This window comes from Choloepus didactylus, chromosome 4 (genome assembly GCF_015220235.1).
Source record: "Choloepus didactylus isolate mChoDid1 chromosome 4, mChoDid1.pri, whole genome shotgun sequence".
Lineage (NCBI taxonomy): Eukaryota > Metazoa > Chordata > Mammalia > Pilosa > Megalonychidae > Choloepus > Choloepus didactylus.
The window spans coordinates 93,594,478-93,614,430 of NC_051310.1; the positions used below are offsets into that span (position 1 = coordinate 93,594,478).

At 44.0% G+C, this 19,953-nt stretch overlaps 1 protein-coding gene across 4 annotated transcripts in view; it reads right to left on the reverse strand.

The window, feature by feature from the left end:
* Window positions 1-13,602: 13,602 nt before the first annotated feature.
* The window catches only part of CRTC3 (CREB regulated transcription coactivator 3), a 135,720-nt gene continuing 129,369 nt past the window's right edge, over window positions 13,603-19,953 (reverse strand). For 2 of the 4 annotated variants that reach the window (XM_037833109.1, XM_037833107.1), the window contains exons 12-15: window positions 18,654-18,854; window positions 18,493-18,573; window positions 16,727-16,829; window positions 13,603-16,245 (exon numbers count right to left, since the gene is read on the reverse strand). In XM_037833109.1, the coding sequence (XP_037689037.1) occupies window positions 16,040-16,245; window positions 16,727-16,829; window positions 18,493-18,573; window positions 18,654-18,854 (591 nt within the window). In that variant the 3' untranslated portion in view covers window positions 13,603-16,039. Of the gene's footprint in view, window positions 16,249-16,726; window positions 16,830-18,492; window positions 18,574-18,653; window positions 18,855-19,953 lie in introns of all 4 variants that reach the window. The other 2 variants (XM_037833108.1, XM_037833106.1) reach the window with 1 other exon arrangement.

The following is a 19,953-nucleotide window of genomic DNA, read 5'->3' on the forward strand; positions in this document are numbered from 1 at the left end:
TATCCTCTCATAGAAGGTGCCAGTAAACTAGGAGCCACCTTGAATGGGGAGGGTCACACCTCCATGGAAATAATCTAATCTAAAGGTACCAGCCACAATAGGTCTGTCCCCACAAGATTGCACTAAAGAACATGGCTTTTTATGGGGGTACATAACAGATCCAAACCAGCAAAGCATCTCTCAGATTTCCCTGAGCCTAGATCCACTTGGTCCTTTGTGTTGGGAACTTGGAGGTGGCCTTCATCCATTTTCCATGCTCTTTCTTGGTTTCTGCCCATCCTTTCCCCACTCCTTCCTTGGCTGTTGCAAAGTCTCTAATTTTCTCTTACATCCTGGCTTCATGCATCCCTACTTCTTTCCATGTGGCCGGCCCCAGCTCGGCCTAACCAGCCTTTCCCAGTGTGTCCCATGGAATACCAGCCTCACAAGATGTTCTAGGCAAAAAGGATTAAGGGGACAACCACGTTTGAGAGTGCTAAGTACCATGTCAACCTCTTGGGAATGGGCTGGCATTTTAAAGTCTCTAGGAAGTCCAGCAGTGAAGACAACTCTGCCAGGAACCCAGGCCTGTTTGAGCACCGATCTGTGCATCACTTGTTAGCATTCAGCAGAACTAGTGTTTGCCAAGCCTGACATCAGGCTGCACTGGCTTTCAGGACCCTGGGTGGGAAGTGATTAAACAGTATTGTTGGCAGTGGCTAGAGGCGTGTGATAGTGTAACACAGGAAGTTCCCCAGAGCTAGGCCTGGGAGATGTATCTTCAGGAAGAACCTGGAGGAGGAAGTGACACATTTCACCAGCTCCCACCACCTGATCAAAAGAGTCAGCAACAGGAACCCAGATGGGGAGCCGGCCACCCGGTGGGGGAAGAGATGGAACTGTGGCAATTCCCAGGCTTCTTCTCAGGAAGCTCTTTCATTGCCAGTTTGTGAGCTGAAGGAACTCTTCGCTCTAGGGGACTTGAGAGAAGGTTAGTGGAGCAGCGCATAGACTCAAGGAACTGCTGAACAGCCAGCCTCCCAAATGGTAGGAATAATGACTGCTCAGGGGCTTCGGTGGGAATCTTCTCTGTAGGGCACTGCCATTAGTGTGATTCAATTTCAGCAACACCCCCCCCTTCCCCTCCCCCCCCCCCCCCCGCCAATGGTGTTTCTCTTCCACTTAAGCTTCAAATTCCTGGGTGAGAACATTTGCTTGGCCCAGATGGATCATTCGGGCATTGTCAGCAAATAGGGTTTGTACAGGCCTGCCTTCTGGGCAGTTTGCATCCACTCCATCCTGCAACCAGTGAAACAGGCCCCTGGCAGTTTGCAGAGCTTTCTTCAGGGAAGAAAGTCCTGCAGAAATCAGTCGAGAAAGATTCAGTTCTTAAAAGGCCAGGCTTTGACCAAGTGTTGGAGTGAAGAATCAGCATCATCTGTGGTTAGTCTTGAGGCTCGAGGTGCAAAGGCTGGTGCACTGAGAAGATCCTGGTGTGGCGGCTGGTGCCCTGACCAGCCTGGTTAGCCATGCAGCTCCTCAGAGATGAGGAGGGGAGGCTTGGACAGGAACCTTCTGTGCACTGAAAATACCATGTTCAGTGTACCTTTCAGGATATGGCCTTAGTCCTTCTCAACAAATTATCTTGTTGTGTTATGAGGTCTAGAAATAAAGGACCTATTTAGTAAAAAATAATAGCAAGAATAATAGCCGACATTTATGAAGTGCTTACCAGGGATAGGCACAACCCCAGGAGGTAGGGATCATCACCCACATTTTATAGATAAGGAAACTGAAGCACAAGGAGGCTGGCCCCAGCTTAGACAGCCTGGAAGGGTGGAGAGCAGATTTGAACCAGGGTCTCTACAACTCCAGAGCCCATGCACTTGACCCTTAAGCAAGGGATCTTGTTCCTATACATAGGGTGACAATTTGTTCCTGTTTGCCCTGGTTGGCTCATGACAGTCCTCACTTATGCCTGCTGTCCTGGCTTAATTAATGGTGGCTCCTGGTTTGGATGATAAATATTAAAGGAACTAGGCCTGGTGGAATCTAGATTATCATAGCAAGATGCTGGTGGGCAGAGTGGAAAACCAATTCTGCAGTCACCCCTCACTGCCCCAGAATTCTGGCTCCCCAGTGTTCATTCTCACGGGTGGCTGCATTACATGGCTGAGATGGCCCTCCTTGTACCTGGACACTAGGGCACTTTGCAAAGTAGACTTCTGAGATTTCCATCACTCTCAAGACTCTTCATTTATACTAGAACAAGGAGCTCAGTTTCCTCCCTGCTCTTACCCCTCTATGTGTACTTGCAAAGGTTCTTCTTGTTTTCATGCAGGATCTTGATCAGGAAAGCAACTGTGGTGATTCCTTGTGCTCCCAGGTAAGTGTAGTCATGCTCTACTTTCCCCAGGAGGAAACACTGAAGCTTAGGGTTTTGAATATTCTTGTCCAAACTTGCTGACGGGTCCTAGAAGCAGACGTTTTGGGTTCTTCACTCAGACTGGGCAGTTCTGTGGAGGGTCCAGCTCATATGGAAAGGAGGATGTTGGGTACCATTTAACTGGGCATTAGGGAATCAGAATTGAATCACACACAGTCCCTGTCCCAAAGTATTCATAGATCAGTGGGAAGGCAGGCCTCTACAAGATCAGGTCTACAGTTAAATCTGTGAATGAAGTGCAATGCAAGCACAAAAGAGGAAATAAGAACAGAGAAGGTATATTGGTCAACTACTGCACAACAATGCTGTGTAACAAATGATTCCCTAGTTCAATGGCTTACTAATGTAAGTATTTATTTATGGCTCATGTGTCTGCAGGTTGGCCAGTGCAGCCCTGTTGATTTCAGCTGGGCCTGGCTAGATTGGCTCCCAGGCTCAGCTTTGGTTGAGGTCTGCCCATGCCTCTCATTCTTATGGAACCAGTGGGCTACCCAGGGAGAAGCTCTACTCATGGTGACGGCAGAAGCACAGATGGTAAGCCCCACCACCAGGCAAATATCAAGACTTTGTTCCAGGTCACATTTCCTAACATCCTATTAGCCAAAGCAAATCACACAGCAGAGCCCAACAGCAAAGGGGTCTGGTGGTATGTTCCTCCCTCTGTGGGGGCAAAGGGAATTTGATGTTTGCCAAACAATATTACAAACCTTGCAGAAAGCTCCCCAGAGGTGCCATTTGAGCTAGGCCTTGAAGGGAAAGTTGGATTTCTCTAGGTGAAGATGCACTGATCAAAGGTATGAAATGTGGGAGGTGGGGACATAGCGGTTTTAGGTTAGTGGTGAGGATGTCACAGCCTGCTCATGGTGAGCCCCTGAGCCAGAAACCTGGAATGTCCTTTATTTGAACACATCACTCTCTGGACTCCCTATCCTGTCAATTTATTTCCAAATTTCAAAACTCCAACTACGTATCACAAAATACAAGTTCAAGATAGTTTTCAGCAAGCAAGCTTATTGAAAAGTATACTGCTTGTCCATTTTATATAAGTTCCACTAGGTATAAATCAGCCAATTTTATAGACTTCTCCCCCCATTTCTAATCTTCCAGACTAGCAGCTGCACCCTTGTAGGTGTGACCAACACAGCCCTTCTGGAAAAGACTCCTTGATGACAAAATCAAGGCAGTCCCAGAGTGAATAGAAATAAAGAACTCAGGCCTCTGGTCAACTAAGATTGTGGTGTACAGTGGTGTACGACGCTCCAGGGTATCATTCCCCAACAGAATCTTGGTGCTACTAGCAAAAACTGGAAGAGCCATCTTCCTCAGAACTCCATAAAACATGTTACAGGGTTGGAATAACTGGGCAAGTGCCAAATCAAGAAAACACAGCTTAAAAAATGGTAGGAGAAACTCCTGGTGCCCATGCTGACCCTCCCCATCTCCTTCCCCGTGCAGGGTGGAGCAGGTTTGCACCCCACTGTGAGTCCCTGCCCCTGCTTCAGAGGGAACAAAGTAGCCCCTATGCACATACTGGGGTGCCTGTATGTCAATGGCAGTCAAACAACTGAACTCGGAAACTCATCTATGGCTCACACTCCCAGAACTTGCCCGGCAGACAGAAGCAGCTTGTGGATGGCTAAAGCAGGGTAAGAAACAATAAATCCAAGCAGCCTGGAGCAAAGGATTACCTGCTTTAAGTAATACAAAAGAGAACCCAGGAGGGGGAGAAAGTCTATTTCATAAGGATTAGAGGGGACATTTGAATTCCTGCAATTGGGGGAATCTTAAGGCAACAAGCAAGCTGAAGCCCCAGGACAAGACACAGGCTCAGAAAAGACAGAGAGAACCCTGCACTTCACATTCGCCCGGGACTGATCTTTGTGACAGAGGGGCTAAACTCTGAAGGAGAGCCCCAGCCAATGCAAAGCTAATATGCAAAGACTAACAGGTGTTTTTTTTAAAACTGCAATTCTCTTGAGATATATTCATATAACAGATAATCATCCAAAGTATACAACCAATGGTTCATGGTATCAACATATAGTTGTATATTCATTACCACAGTCAATTTTTGAACATTTTCATTACTCCAAATAAACAAATAAATAAATAAATAAAAATAATAAAAAAGAACACCCAAAACATCCCATATTCCTTACTGACCCCCTTTATTTATTTTTTGTTTTTGTTTATTTTTTGTCTTTATTTTCTTACTCATCTGTGCATACACTGGATAAAGGCAGTGTCTGTCGCAAGGTTTCACAATTACACAGTCACACCGTAAAAGCTATATAGTTATATAATCATCTTTACGAATCAAGGCTACTGGATTACAGTTAAACAGTTTTAGGTATTTCCTTCTAGCTATTCTAATACACTAAAAACTAAAAAGGAATATCTATATAATGCATTAATAAAAGGTCTTTTTGTGTTACTTTGTTTTTGTTAGCTCCGGGCACTCGCGGAAATCTCTGTCATATCACTAGCTGGATACATACTTAAGAGACAGACAGCCCAGGGACTAAATACCAGAGTTAACACTTTAAAATATTAAAATGTATAGTGTGCAACGAAAGAAAACAAGACAAACAAACAAACAGGAAACAATGATTCATCCAAAGGAACAAGATAAATATCCAGAAATCATCAATGAATAAGACCAGACTTTAGACATATTTTGAAAAAACAATCCTCAATATGGTCAAAGAGATAAGGGAAAACACAGAGAAAGAACTAAAAGATATCAGGAAAACAATGAATGTACAACATGAGATGCTCAATAAAGAGAAATTTTAAAGGAACCAAACATAACTACTACAGTTGAAGACCACCTTAACTGAAATAAAAAATTCCCTAGAGTGTTTCAACAGCAGATTGGAGCTGACAGAAGAAAGAATCAGTGAACTTGAACACAAGACAATAAAAATTGATTCAGGCTGAGGAGCAGAAAGGAAAAGGAATGTAAAAAGCGAACAGAGCCTAAGAGACACGTGGGACACCAAGTGCACCAATGTACATATTATGGAAGTCCCAGAAGGAGAACAGAGAAAGGGGCAGAAGGATTAAGGGTCAGAAGGATTAAGACATTCCTCACCACTACACTTGCCCTACAAACAATGCTAAAGGGAGTTCTTCACATTAAAAGGAAAGAACATTAAACAGTAGATCAAAGCAGCATAAAGAAATAAAGTCCTCTGCTGAAGGTAACCAAATGGGTAATTATAAATTTAGTACTATTGTTGTATTTTTTAGTATATAACTCCATTTTTTACTTCTTATAGGTCTGAAAATGCAAATGCATAAAAAGTAATGATAGCTCTATGGTTTTGGACATTTAATGTATTAAGATATTTGTAACAAGAATAACAAAAAGGTGGGGGGACAGAGGGGCATAGGAACAGTGTATGTGTATGCTATTGAAGTCAAATTAGTATCAAATCAAATGAGATTGTTATAGATGTAGGATATTAAATTTAAGTCCCAAAGTAACCACAAAGAATATAAATGAAAATAATATACAGAAAGAAATGAGAAGAAACTCAAAATAGTACAGTAAAAAATTTCAAATAAATATGAAAGTAAGCATTACCAGAAGAAATCACGAGGAAATTAGGAAATATCTTGAGACAAATGAAAATGAAAACATAACATACCAAAACTTATGGGATGCACCAAAGGCAGGGCTGAGAGGGAAAGTTATAGCTCTAAGTGCTTACATTAAAAAGAAAAAGATGTCAATCAGAGACCTAATCTCAAAACTGGAGGCTAGAAAAAGAAGAGCAAACTAAACCCCAAACAAGAAGAAGGAAGGAAATAACAAAGGTTAGAGTGGAGATAAATGAAATAGAGAATTAAAAGCCATAAAGAGATTAAATGAAAACAAAAGATGGTTCTTTGGAAAAACTAATAAAATTGACAAATCTTTAGCAAGACTCACAGAAAGAGAGGGCACAAATAACTAAAATCAGAAAGTAAAGGTGGTTCATTACTACCAATCCTACAGAAATAAGAAGAATTATAAGAGGATACCTTGAACAACTGTATGTCAACAGATTAGGTAACCTAGATGAAATGGACAAATTCCTAGAAACACATAAACTTCCAACACTGACTCAAGAAGAAATAGAAGATCTCACCAGATCAATAACTAGTAAAGAGATTGAATCAGTAATCAAAAACCCTACAAAGGAAAGCCCAAGACCAGATGACCTCACAGGGAAATTATATCAAACATTCCAAGATTAATACCAATGTTGTTCAAACCCTTCCAAAAAATTGAAGAGGAGGGAACACTCCCTAATTCATTCTATGAGGCCATCATCACCCTCACACCAAAGGCAGATAAAGATACCACAAGAAAAGAAAATTACAGACCAATATCTATCATGAATATAGTTGTAAAACACTCAACAAATACTAGCAAACTGAATTCAAGAGCACATTAAAAGAATTATATACCATGATCAAGTGGGATTTATCCCTGGTATGCAAGGATGGTTTAACATAAGACAATCAGTTAATGTAATACACCACATTAATAGAATGAAGGAAAAAACCACATGATCATCTCAATTGGCGCAGAAAAGTTATCTGACAAAATCCAGCACCTCTTCTTGATAAAATTTTGTAAGAAAAATGGAGAGAAAAACAACTAAAGTGCTGAAAATGACTATGATGTATTGGAAGAGTGGCCATTTTACACCCATTAGAATGGCTGCTATTAAAAAAAAAAAAAACCAAAAACAGGAAATAACAAGTGTTGCAGAGGATGTGGAGAAATAGTAATACTCATTCATTGTTGGTGGGAATGTAAAATGGTTTAGTTTGCAGGTTCCTCAGAATGTTAAGTATATAGAACATGCAGAATATAAAATGGTTTAGTTTGCAGGTTCCTCAGAATGTTAAGTATATAGAACATATATGACCCAGCAATCCCACTTCTAGGTATATACTCAAAAGAACTGAAAGCAGGGACTCAGATATTTGCACACCAATGTTCACAAAAGTATTATTTACAATTGCCAAAAGATAGAAGTAACCCAAGTGTCCATCAACCAATGAATGGATAACCAAAATGTGATATATACATACAATGGAATATTATACAGCATAAAAAAGAATAAAGTTTTGATACATGCGACAATGTGGATGAACCTTAAAGACATTATGTTGAGTGAAATAAACCAGATAAACCTGACACAAAAGGACGAATATTTTATGATCTCACTGATAGAAAATAATTAGAATAAGCAAATTAAGAGAGTCAGAAACTAGAATACAGGCCACCAAGGGCTGGGATGGGTGTAGGGAATGGGGAGTTAATGCTTAATTAGTCCCGAGTTTCTGTCAGGGTGATAGAAAAGTTTGGTAATGGATGGTGGTGATGGTAGTACAACACTGTGAATGTAATTAACACCACTGAATTATATATTTGAATGTGGCTAGAAAGGAAATTTTAGGTTGTATATATGTATACATGTTACTAGATAAAATTAAAAAAAAAAAAAAAAAGCCCATAGGACTGTAAAGAAAGAAAGAATGAATGAATTCCAGAATGGAAAACTCATTATAAAAGGACTGGCAGTGAGCACAAAATTCACACACACGGAACTAAGGCTAAACAATCGTGGGAGCACTGGTTGCAGGACAGGATGCAATACTATAAACCTTGACAATGTAAAAAAGAGAATTCACAAAATTTGTGAGGGAGAAGGTGACAGGAAATGATGGTGAGCTCATTTCCTTACCTTAATCCTAGGTTGTCAAGAAATGCCATCTACAGTTGAAACATGTTTAAAGAATGAATCCAACCACCTAGTATTTTTTTTTTCTTCAGGGAAATAAATTAGAAACATAAGAAGCATAATTACTTGCAGCTCGGTAATATCTTTAGTTACATTTACGTTTCCTTTGTTTCCTTAAATTTAAATACTTTTTCTCAGAAAGTGTGTATTATATGAAACCATTAAAAAAAAACCAAAAAAACAAAAACTCCATCTACCTGTCCTTTTCTCTAAATATGTGTGTAGAGAGATGTCTCCAACCATGTTCTCCAGATGTCAACCATAATTATTTCTGGGTGTGCTGGGTTTCTGATCCACTTTTAACTTTTCTTTTTTGTATTCAAGTGTTACTTATAATGAGCATTATAATTACTTATAATGAGCATCCATGCTTTTTATAAAAACAAAGTCTTTTTTTTCTAAAAAAATTAAAATCCATTTTTGGAAAAGGACAAAAGTGCTCCTCTGCCAAGCACTCACCTCACGTGCGCTCTCTCGGGGTCCTGGGCATCACCAGGGCCTCGTGCCTCAGGATCACTTCCGGGTCGTGTTGCGGCTGCTCAAGGCCGCCCTCTGGGGGTGAGGGGTGGAGTTCATCCCACTGGTAGTGCCCATAGCTTGGAGGTCAGTGAGGTCAGGGGGAGGAAGCTTGTTGACCCAGATACCCAAGGTGCGGATCAACCCCGTATCTCTTGGAGAGAGGGAAGAAGGGACAGCGAGGCCTCGCCGTTTCTTGGGCTCAAAGTGCACTTTCGCACCTTGGGAATCCTTGGGGAGGCACCGGCGTAATGACCAGGAGGCGTTGAGGTAGGCGATCTGGGATCCCCTCCCTGGGGCCTCCACTGTTTAGCTGGGTGACTTTGAGCCTGCCTGAGGCTGTTTCCTCATCCGTAAAGCCCAGGCAGCCATCTTCGCCCTGCCTTGCTTTCAGGTTGCTGGGAGGAACGTGTGAGGTGCTTAGCAAAGTGTCTGATATTCCATCCTTGAGCGGTCGCTCAGGAAACTTATTACATTTTATTATTGTAGGATTAAAATTCTACAATTTTAATTCCACAGCAAACCCAGTCTAAAGGCTTCACTGGAGAGGTCAGGTGGCTCCATCGGGCTGTAGCTGGGTCCTAAAAACCCACTCTCATGTTGTCAGCTCCATCTAGTGTCCAAACTGGGACATAGCCACAGATAACTGACATCTTAAAACCATAATTTCTGTATTTGCACACAGTACAACACTCGTTAGGTAAAAGGGCCTTAAATAAGAGCAATTTAAAACATTTCATTCTAGTACTAAGATTAAATATTTCAAAACAAATGTTATACAAATTCAGTATTTCTGAAGATTTGTGCATCTGTTTTGGAAAGGACAGTGGATTCATGCAATCGATAATAGTTAAATAGTTATAATAATTGACATTTATTCAGTGTTTGCTATGTGCTGGGCACAATTGTGTGAATTCATCTCGATTCCACATGCAATGAGATGGGGATGTTTATTGTCCCATTTTATAAGTGTCATCTAATGAGGCACAGAGAGAAGGAAAACTTGTCATTCTGCTAATTCCTGAGGGGAGGTAGAGGCTGCCTAGAGGGTCAGGAGATGAGGGGGAAGCCAGAAAGGAGGCTATGCAAGGCTAGAGAGAGAGAAATGGGAGGCTGAGACAGCCCATCAGGACTCAGACTGCATGAGAGAAGGAAGGGGGAGAAGTGTGATGAATGGCTCACTCTCGTGAACATCAGGGTGGAGGTTGTGATGGAGACAAGGAGTACGGTAGCTAGCAGGTGGAAACTATCTACTGAGCACCCACTCTGTGCCAGGCACTGGGGATGCAGAATTCAAGTAAACAGCCGTGGCCCTTGTCCTCGTAGAGTTTAGAGTCTGGAGGGGAAAATGGGTGTTACATACACCTTAAAGGGGTAATTTTGGATACTTACATGCCAGTGTACAAAGATCTACGAAGGATAGGAGCAGAAGTGCAGACAAACCTGAGCTGACAAGCAGTGGGACTATGGGGCTGAATGGAGGATTGGACAAGGTGGCCTGAGAACAGCTGATCCAAAAGAATAAAAGATGGCCAAAGAGGAGGGTGCATATAGGAGACAAATGTGTGACCTAGGAGGTAGGACAAGAAGGAAAGGGTTTACTGTAGCCAAAGAGAGGATTTGGGGGGAGTGGGAGGCCAAAAAGATCAAATGTCACAGAAGGGTCGAGTAGGGCAGGGACTAAAAAGGGCCCTTGGCCTCTATCATGGGACTTGCCCTTATGAAGCTCGTTACTGCAAAGGAGAGGCTAAACTTGCATATAATGGTGCCTTAGAGTCTTCCCCTGAGTACCTCTTTGTTGCTAAGATGTGGCTCACTCTCTCTCTCTTTCTGAGCCACTTTGGCAGGTGAACTCACTGCTCTCCCCCCTATGTGGGACCCGACTCCCAGGGGTGTAAATCTCTCTGGCAATGCAAGATATGACTCCCGGGGATGAATCTGGACCTGGCATTGTGGGATTGAGAATATCTTCTTGACCAAAAGGAGGATGCAAAATGAGACGAAATAGTTTCAGTGGCTGAGAGATTTCAAATGGAGTCGAGAGGTCACTCTGGTGGACATTCTTATGCACTATATAGATAACACCTCTTAGGTGTTAATGTATTGGAATAGCTAGAAGTAAATCCCTGAAACTATCAAATTCCAACCCAGTAGTCTGGATTCCTGAAGACAATTGTATAACAATTTAGATTACAAGGGATGACAATGTGATTGTGAAAACCTTGTGGATCATACTCCCTTTATCTAGTGTATGGATGGATGAGTAGAAAAATGGGGACAAAACCTAAATGAAAATTAGGGTGGGATGTGGGGGGTATGATTTGGGTGTTCTTTTTTACTTTTATTTTTGATTCTGATTCTGATTCTTTCTGATGTAAGGAAAATGTTCAGAAATAGATTGTGGTGATAAATGCATAACTATATGATCGTACTGTGAACATTGATTGTACACCATGGATGATTGTATGGTATGTGAATATATTTCAGTAAAACTGAATTTAATTAAAAAAAAACAAAGGGCCCTTGGATTGGATAGTTTTTGCACCACTGGGAGCCAGAATAGTTTGGAATAGTGTGGGGTAGAAGGGAGTGTGCAGAAAGGGCCGTGGATGTGAAGGGAAGGGATGGAGTTGAGCCTACTCTACTATTCTAGGCAGGGAAGGAAACAGGGTGGAGGGAAGAGTTCTATTTTGTTTGTTTTTAAGGAAGAGACTAATTGCATATATACGCTGATGGGAAAGATCCATTGGAGAGGAATAAATACAAGGCATGGGGGTTGGGGATGTGTGGGAGGGAATACTTAGAGGAAGAGAAGAAGGTCAGTAACACAAGTGATAAAACAAAAAAAGCAGGTAAAGCAGAGGGACCCAGAGGGGAAGGTGAAAGGATGGGAAAGGGACAGGAAGAGAACAGGTGGGACACCGAGGAGACCATCCCCTGATGGCCTGGAATTCCTGGCCAGGAGGAGAGCAGGTCTCTGCTGAGGTCAGACTCAGACAAGGGCCTTGAGGAGAGGAGGGGAGGTCTGGAATGTCCCAGGATGGCAGGGGAGGATTTGGGTTAGTGGGTGGGGTTACTTGCTTTCTCTGGCAGGTCTCCCATGCAGTATAAAAAGCAGAGGCCCATCTCAGTTGCAGTGGCCAGGGCATGGAGGAGGGCTGGGGGGCTACGGCCAGGAGTGGGTGAGGGTATCACTAACCTCGTGGAAGGAAGTGAAGTCGGAAGTGGAGTTGAGAGAGGATGGGGAGACTGAAAGGGGCAAGGGGCAGAATTCTCAATGGGGTCAAAGAACAGGGTGTGTGTGGACAACAGAGTAGGAGCAGGGGCTCAGGAAGCCTGGGTCAGAGATGAGATTTCTGAGTAAGATTTCAGGATAGTCCCCTTTATGACAAAGCCCCGGGGCGGCTGAGGAAGTGGGTCTCTGAAGGAACCGGAGGCTGTTTGCTGTTGGATAGGTGGGGTGTGTGAACCCTGCTGGGGCAGTGGGAGAGGGGGTCCGGGGTGGAGAGTTTAGAAAACTGAACCGGTGCCAAAGTCCTTGGTGAAGGAGGGGGCGGGTCCTGAAGGTCAGTGCATGACAGCCGAGCAGTGCGGGGAAGTCACATCCGTGGCCTAAACCTCCTGGTGAGGAGGGGCTCTAGGGGAGGGTGGGAGCAGGGGTCTGGAAGGATGCTGGAGTGGGAGGTAGCAGGCTAAGAGCCACCTCCAGGATGCCCTTTGCCCTTGGCATCTATGATTTCAAAGGAGCTGTACACTCCTACTTTCTGAACTCTCTAAGCGGTTGAGTGTGTACTAAGAACTCTTGACAAGTGGGCTGGTGCAGGACCTGCCTGGCCAAGGACCAGAAATCCTAAACTGCAGGATGAACCACTAGCCCAATTCATCTCACCCACGGCTGAAAAAAAACCCACAAATGCAGATACAACCTTACTGTGCTGCTTTTAATTATGAAAGATGTAAAATGATGCATTATAAATCTTGGAAGCTACTTTATACAAATTCCAATCTTTAAATATTGTTTAATAAGGCTTAGGAGTCAGGACGCTGGTGGGAAATCTGATTCATTGCTGTGAAGGTCCCATCCATGAAGCAATGGAAATGCGTTCAGAACCATCTGTGCATAAATCAGAAGAGCCAACTCGAGTCAGAATTGGAAATGTCTTCAAATAGGCAAATGGACTTGAATATACAATATTTCAGCTCCGATAATATACAGTAGACTTAGGAGAAAATAAAAAGGACACAGGAGAACTTATGTTGATCTTGACATGACCAAGAAAATTTTCTCCTAACCTAAAAACCACAACCATACAGAAAGAAAAAATGGAAAAAAACAGAGAGGTTTTTAGTTCTATGCTGTAACTGCTGGTGAATGAGAATAGTTCGACACTTGATTTCTTGTGACAAAACTAAATATTGAAAAATGGTTTATTCTTAAGAATGCAGCCCTTCCTAATGCCAAGGACCATGACTGGTTGGGGACAAAGGCAGTGACTGCGGACTTAGGCTGAAGTTTGAGAGCAACAAACACCTGTCTGTGGTGTGTCCTCGAAACTATCTCAGCAAAGAGGGTGTATAATGCCCAAAGCTTTCTGAAAGAAAAAATCTGACAGATCCGAGGACACGTTTAAGTCAGTGCTTAAACCACATTGTCATCTTTATACCCCCCTGCACAGCTCGCTTCTCCTGGAAGCCTCATTTCCGTGAGTCACCTGAAGCCCATGGCAGGCACTGCGTCATGCAGGTCTTAGGGTTTCCGGGGGTGAGGCACAAAGAAGGCTGGGACCGTGATCCCACAGGGGCCATGGTCCCCATGGGTAAAGGCACTGTGTTGAGAGTGGATTTTGCTGGGGCCTCTTTTTTTTTTTTCCAAAAAAAAAAACAAAAACTCTTAGATCAGCACCACTCCCTGCCTGAAAGGCCAGATCAGATTTCGGGACCGTTAACACAGGAAATGTAGCAAGGAGCCAGATTCTTTCGGCACACTGGGTACTGAGTTACAACGAAAGGCCCTTTTACTTCAACAAAAAGTAACCCCACCCTGAGATCTGGAGTATACAGTGATCTGAAAATTGAACTATGAATAAGGATCAGAAAGGGGCGAGGCCAACAGTCCCTTCCCGAGCTGGAGCTCAGGCAAGGAGGAGTCTGGTTTGTTTTCCTAATTCAACTGTAAGGATCTGGGGCTAATGTGAAGGGGAATACACAGGTTCCTGAGGAGGGAGTGGCCCAGTATCACCATGGTTATTTTAAAGATCAGAGATGCTGGCAACTCCTCTGAAGACAGAAAACAGAACGAGGAATGGAGAGGGTCCCCAGCTCAGGATCCTGGGACAAAGACTCTTCTTGCCATGAAGGGCAGATGCGTCAGACTCCCCCCACCCTCACCCCCCAGAGCAGCCTGGCTTTCTCAGGTGGGAGCAGGGCCGTGACCTTCAGCAACACTCCCGTCCCTAGGCTGGGCAGTGGCTTCCCAGGTAGGTGAACATTCCAGCATTTTTCCTTCCCCTCCAGTGTTCCTCTCCTCCCCCTGGTCACGCCCTCAGCCTCCCCTCAGTGCCCAGGTCCCTCCACTGAGGTGCTCAGGGGCTTGCCCCTGCCCCCTGCCCTTCAAACCCACCTGTCATGTTTCCTGTTCCTGGCCAGTCTGCTCTAAATTAGCTTAGGCTGTGGCCAGAGGAGACAGCCAATGGTGGAAATCTGATAAAACTATTTTATAAGGTACCAATGACTAAATGATAATTTCAGAAATTAAGCTTTCATTTTACTATAGACTATTTCTTCAACCTCAGGAAAAAAAAATGAATTTCTGAACAATTTAGAGCAAAATACGGTTCTGAGGGAAGATCTTTTGAGGTGGAGGCCTGGCCAGGGTCCTTCAGATCTCAGCACTGGGGGCAGCTTCAGTTGACTTAGCCATTCTGGATGCACTCAGAAGACAGTTTCCACCTACCTACCATGGAGCACAACCTTGAGGAGAACTGGGTGCCCAGTCTAACTCTGCATTTGATCACCTAGTGTCAAAAGCATATTAAAGTGCATGCTTAATCACAGGGTCAAGTGTTAGAAAAGCTAGAGCTCTGAGAAGGTTTGCCAGGGAGTGGGGCTATCCAAAGATTAGACTGCCTTGCAGCAAGGCAGATTCATTCATTCATTTATTCATTCATTCATTCAACATGTATTCATGCAGCACCTTCTCTGTGCCAGGCACTTGTTGGGTACTATGGATTCAATGATGAATAAGGCACAGTCCCTGCCCTCAAGGAGCTTACGGTCTAGAGGGGTTATATTACCACTCCCAATCCACAAGAAACAGCTCTGGGGAGTGAGAGGGAAACTCAATTGCTGGGTGGATCTGACTCAGACCTCCAGCCTTTTCCTCTAGCTGGTCTGTAGGTAAGGAGGCTTGTATGTGTAGGGAGCTTGTCCGGAGAATGTCGTGTGTTTGCGAGATACCTATTGGCCCTCTCTCTTTTCTCCCCAGCCACAAGGAAGAAGCCCTGTTCTCTTCAGGCTCATTGGTTACCAGGAGACATTTTCAGTGACTGAATAGGATGGTCTTCCTTTTCCTTCTGTCCATAAGGAAAAGGTATACTGAAGCAGCAGAAAAGAGATTACAAACTTGGAGAAGATAAGTTAGCATTCAGTTTGCCAAACTGAAGCCTATTCTTGGACTTGTGGCAAAAGCTCTTCTTCATATTGGAATTAAGGCATCAGAGAGAGCCATGGTTCTTGGCTATGCCCTGGAATGTCCCTGCTCTGCCCAGCTGGTGAGCACCCAGTCAGTCATGGTTATCTCAGAGAAGGCGTCGTGGTGCTGTGTACCGTTGCTCGAGGCTGAGCCAGCCCTCGGGTCCATGGCCCCTCACTGCCTCCCACTCCATGTCCTTTTTTTTCAGTGTTGATCGAGATCAGTGGTTCTTAGCACTACACTACGCTACTAAGGCCTCCATTCCATGATATTTCCTACTTTTGCATATCAGCTGACTAGATGGCCAGTAAAAAGACATAATGGTCATGGAGCAGAGCTGTCAAGTTCATCTGAAGCTCCAAAGCAGCCTGACTGCAGCAACACAACCTGTGCCATGGGCCTAAGAAGCAGTGTGCAGCTCTGTGGTCTAGAAGCCATGGGGACGAGCTGGGACCTCATCTGAAAGCTTGGAGCCGTGAGATTGGTTTGTTCCATGTCAGAAGCCTGAGATAACTAAATCCCAGGAATACAGCAGGCTCCATTCTATACCATTCTATTTTGGCTGGTTCAGAAATAAAATTCTTCTGTTCTGCTCTGTTCTGCTCACAGTCGGTCAGCTCGAAACGTCTCTTCCACAGAGGGGTCAAGCAGGCCCATGCTGGAGTCACTTAACATGTTAAGTCCATCCAGGCTCAGGGGTTCAATTTGGAGCTCATCTTCCAGTGGAAATGGATTGTCCACATTCAGGCCAACCTCGGGCATGCCTGCCAGTGCACTGCTGAGGTCTCTGAACAGGCTGGTGTTCGAGTCTTCTGAAAGGAGTAGTGAGAGGGGAAGACAGTGTGGATTAGAAGACATGAGAATCCTAGTCTAGAGGCAATGGCAGGCATGCCACCCAGAGAACACAACTGATGACAAGCCCAACCAGCTTTACTGCTCTAATCTTTCCAACCAGGACATTCCCAGACCTCCAGTTCTTGCCCTGGAATCTATATTCTTTTCCGTCAATTCCACACTCTCAATTTTTTGCAGGTTTTCTTTCTTTGAACAGTCATCAATCACCTGGAACTAAATATTTCAGAAAGGGCTTCTATCATCAGGCTCTTTCCCCACTGCTTCATTGTCTTTGGGATATAACACCTGCATCTTTAAGAAGGTGAAGTCAAGCCAGGGGATTTCTGCCTTTTGCTTTATATAATGTTATGTTGTGTAAAACTATTTTACAATGGTATCTGTAAAATCACAGCAAAATAAAAACAGTAAGGAAGCTGAGGGGTGGCCTACACTCACCTGTTAGGATGGCATTTGGGAAATTCCCACAGTTGGAATACAGGTTTGGTCTCAAATGAAATGAGTCCTGTGGTTCTCGGTGACCTTGTTGCACCAGAGGCACCTGGAAGCATCAAAGGTCACATCATCAGGTACAATTTCTGCTTCTGAAGAGTGAGTGAATTAGTTATGTAATGTGCTCCCAGAGCAAAATCAGACTTGAAAAGTATAGTCCCTTCTTTCTAGGATCCCAGAGTGCTTTGCTGTTGTAACAATGTATGGAGAATATTTTCCTTGGGCAGGCAGGTGCTGGGGTGGAGGAGGGGGTCCTGAGGTCCACAGTGTGCTGGCTCGTTCCAGTTCACACACTGCCCACTCCACTAAACCATCCTGGGAGGAACCAACGGCCATCTCCAACATCCCTCCTCCTCATCTGCACTGAGGCCTTTTGGAAACTACCTTCCAAAGGCAGGAAACCCTTCAAAGGCTTTCTCTGTAACCAAGGAAGTGATGGGCTATTTTCCTCTTTGGGTCCTAGAGAAATGAGAACGTGGAGCCCTTCCTTCTCACCCTCAGGGAGAGGAACCTCAGCCTCCTCCATTGGGGCTCACTGCGGTCTGGAGATCAGGCAATCTCCTCTTTGTGAGGGCTGGTTAGAACTGTGGCCTACTTTAGGTGCTTTTTCTGAAATCAGTTTTCAAAACCATTTTTTAAAATGTCTCAAAGAAGGGGTTTCCATCATTTTTTAGGGAGACGCTGACACTCACCTAGACTAAAATGGCCTCTCCAGAAAACGGAGGTAAGGACAGTTATTTCTTCCCATGCGTCTTCACCATAGCCCACTTAGGAAATCTCTGCCTCTATCTAATCTATCTATCTATCTATCTATCTATCTATCTATCTATCTATCTATCTATCTATCTATCATCAGGTTTTATAAAGTGTTCAACCCTTCCTTCCCTCCTTAATCCATCTGGTGGCCCAATCCATACCTACTGAATGCTATAAATCTAGGGATATTAAAAATGGCCAGTGTGTTTAGGTAATAAAATAATTATGATAATATTGGTTCATCAATTTTAAGAAAGGTACCACACTAATGCAAAATGTTAATTATAGGGAAAACTGTGTATGGAGGGGATGTGGGTAAGTGGGAACTTTGTACTTTCTGTATGATTTCTCTGTGAACCTAAAACTGCTCTTTAAAAAAAAAGTTCAGTGTTAGGGAAAAACTAAAAAGTAAAGGAAAATAGCTGAATGAAAATATTTTATGGAAGGAGCCCCCCATCTCCCAAATCCCACCCACCCCACCCCAGGACCACGCTCTCGTGGGAGGCCTCACACTGTGCGGGGTACAATAACTGGGCCTACTGGCAAAACGCTGTGCCAATTTCTAACTCCTCTGCCACTGGGACAAATCACTGCTGCTCCTTGTGCCTTAGTTTTCCCAACATAAGGGGGCAGATTAATTGATTGCTATGGTTCCTTCCAGTATTAATGATTCTACAATTCTGTGACTGGAATGTCATCAAAAGTCTTCCACCACTTGTTCAAACAGTTCCTCTGCTGAGGTCTGACACCAAATAAAGCAGCCACCATCAGCGTTTTAGGAACAGGGAAGATTCAGGGCGCTCCCAGCCACACAACACCCCTGATATGAAGAAACTGGAGTATCTAGTGTATTTGGTTATGGGTCCCACAAAGGGAAAGCTTAAATGGTGCACTTCATGCTCCAGGAAGAGGAGGGCATGAGGGGAGACACCGTTTCATGCCCTGAGATCACGCACCTGCTGAGTAAAAGCCGGGCCTGGCCTCATGGACTGCTGGTCAAAGCCCACATCTGGAAAGAAGCTGGTCAAAGACGAGCCCTTCAGGGAATAAGGAGGTGACCATTTAGCTTGGAACTGAGAGCAAAATAAGGGTACCCTCCTCACCTGCTAGGACTTACCTGGGATGTGATGAGCTGGAAGTCTGGCTGAGGCAGTGAAGAGGCTGCCTGGGGCGGCTGAGCAGGGGGCTCCTGGGCAGGGGGCTGCTGTAGCAGAGGCTGGGGGTGCTCCTGGGGCGTGGGGTAAGGGGGTGGTGGAGACACTTGGGCTTGAGCTTCTGTGGGCAGGAAGGAAAGCGTGCTGCGATCTGAGGGCATCATCTGGAAAATAAAAGTTTCCAGGAGTAAGTCCTTTAGGATTAGGCAAAGTCAAAAGTGGGGAAAAAACCTGAGATTTTCCTTTCTGTTGAAATTCTATGCTATGCTCTGAGAAGCCTATTTCTGCTCCTTCCAAGTATATCTCAAATCTCACTTCCCCACAAAACAATTCCCATTCAAGGACAATTTCTATTGTCTTAAAAACCATAAAACAAAACAAAACAACCAATTTAACCAGTTTCATCTCAGTTTTCTCAGTGAAAATCATGTTTAAAAAAAGTCATGACTTCTGGTTAAAGATGGCAGATTGAGAAAGACATTTAGCTTCGCTCTCTTCTGAAACTACTAAACCATTAAAAAAAATAAAGACACCAAAACAACATTAAACAATAATAAACAACTTTAAATCAATAATAACATTAAACTAATAACAAATGGCACAAGGACAAAGGAGAAGAGAAAATGGCAATAAAATTTGGAAAATGAAAAGCAGGTGGACTCTACCACAGGTTTTACCCTTGGGAAGACGGTTGCTGCAAAGGAGAGGCTAGGCCTCCCTATGGTTGTGCCTAAGAGCCTCCTCCCGAATGCCTCTTTGTTGCTCAGATGTGGCCCTGTCTCTCTAGCTAAGCCAACTTGAAAGGTGAAATCACTGCCCTCCCCCCTACGTGGGATCAGACACCCAGGGGAGTGAATCTCCCTGGCAACGTGGAGTATGACTCCCGGGGAGGAATGTAGACCTGGCATCGTGGGACGGAGAACATCTTCTTGACCAAAAGGGGGATGTGAAAGGAAATGAAATAAGCTTCAGTGGCAGAGAGAATCCAAAAGGAGCCGAGAGGTCACTCTGGTGGGCACTCTTATGCACACTTTAGACAACCCTTTTTAGGTTCTAAAGAATTGGGGTAGCTGGTGGTGGATACCTGAAACTATCAAACTACAACCCAGAACCCATGAATCTCGAAGACAGTTGTATAAAAATGTAGCTTATGAGGGGTGACAGTGGGATTGGGAATGCCATAAGGACCAAACTCCACTTTGTCTAGTTTATGGATGGATGTGTAGAAAAGTAGGGGAAGGAAACAAACAGACAAAGGTACCC